Raw genomic sequence first — 1,016 nt, 5'->3', positions numbered from 1 at the left:
AATGATGGAATAAAAATGCATAAGATAAAACAAGAGAACAATTCAAATATTGTATGTGGCTAATTTTATGTGACATTGTAACTTTTTATATTAAATACGAAATCCCTTTCTTCTCTAACCAAGATTGTTTTAGAAATAAGACCTATTTTTGAGGAACCAGCCAAAATAGAGAATAATTATATGAAATTCCTGAATCCACATAGAAGATGGGAAGTTTATGTTATACCAATTTAGAGACATGTATTTGAGTATTAAATGAAAGCAACTACTTAGAAATATCTTAATGAAAACGGTGTACTTCAATCAACCTCCAGAAAAATTAGTTCAAAAAATTTACAAAGCATATCAGACAAATGAAGGAATCCTTCTCCTGGCAGTTAAATTCCAGAAAGCTTTCTTTACTTCCTCATTCCTGAGACTGTAGATTAGAGGGTTCAACATGGGGATCACTACTGTGTAGAACACGGACGCCACTTTGTCCTGACCCAGAAAGTAGCTGGAACTGGGTCTCAGATAGGTATAGATGGCAGTGGAATAGAACAGAGTTATAGCCATCAAGTGAGAGGCACAGGTGGAAATTGCCTTGCGCTTTCCCTCCCCTGAATGCATATGGAAGATCGAGAAGAGAATGTAGGAGTAAGAGGTGAGGATGATAAGCAGAGCCCCGACCATATTCACACCAGCAAAAGTGGAAAAGATGCTTTCATTCAGGTGCGTGTCAGAACAGGAAAGTCTGAAAAGTGGAGGGCTGTCACAGAAGAAGTGATGAATGACATTGGAGCCACAGAATGGCAGGCTGCCTACATAACTGGTGTTCACCATGGAGTTCAGGAATCCTGCTGTAAAAGCCCCTGCTGCCATTTTGAGGCAGACTGTCCTGGACATGACCAAGGAGTAAAGGAGGGGGTTGCATATGGCCACGTACCGGTCATAGGCCATTAAGCCAAAGAGGATGCATTCGGTTGTGGCCAAGGCGATAAAGAAGTACAGCTGCAGGAAGCAGCCGGCAAAGGAGA

At 41.1% G+C, this 1,016-nt stretch overlaps 1 protein-coding gene across 1 annotated transcript; it reads right to left on the bottom strand.

Annotated features, from left to right (window-relative positions):
• Nucleotides 1-345: 345 nt before the first annotated feature.
• Nucleotides 346-1,011, bottom strand: LOC115272430 (olfactory receptor 5F1-like; the record flags this gene model as incomplete). The annotated part of the gene is made up of 1 exon (XM_029915503.1): nt 346-1,011. A coding segment is annotated over one exon (666 nt), but the record flags the coding sequence as incomplete, so codon positions are not given.
• Nucleotides 1,012-1,016: the final 5 nt, after the last annotated feature.

Source organism: Suricata suricatta, chromosome 11, assembly GCF_006229205.1.
Source record: "Suricata suricatta isolate VVHF042 chromosome 11, meerkat_22Aug2017_6uvM2_HiC, whole genome shotgun sequence".
NCBI classification, from domain to species: Eukaryota; Metazoa; Chordata; class Mammalia; order Carnivora; family Herpestidae; genus Suricata; species Suricata suricatta.
The sequence above is the reverse complement of the archived record's forward strand: the minus strand, read 5'-3'. Positions and strand labels throughout refer to the sequence as shown.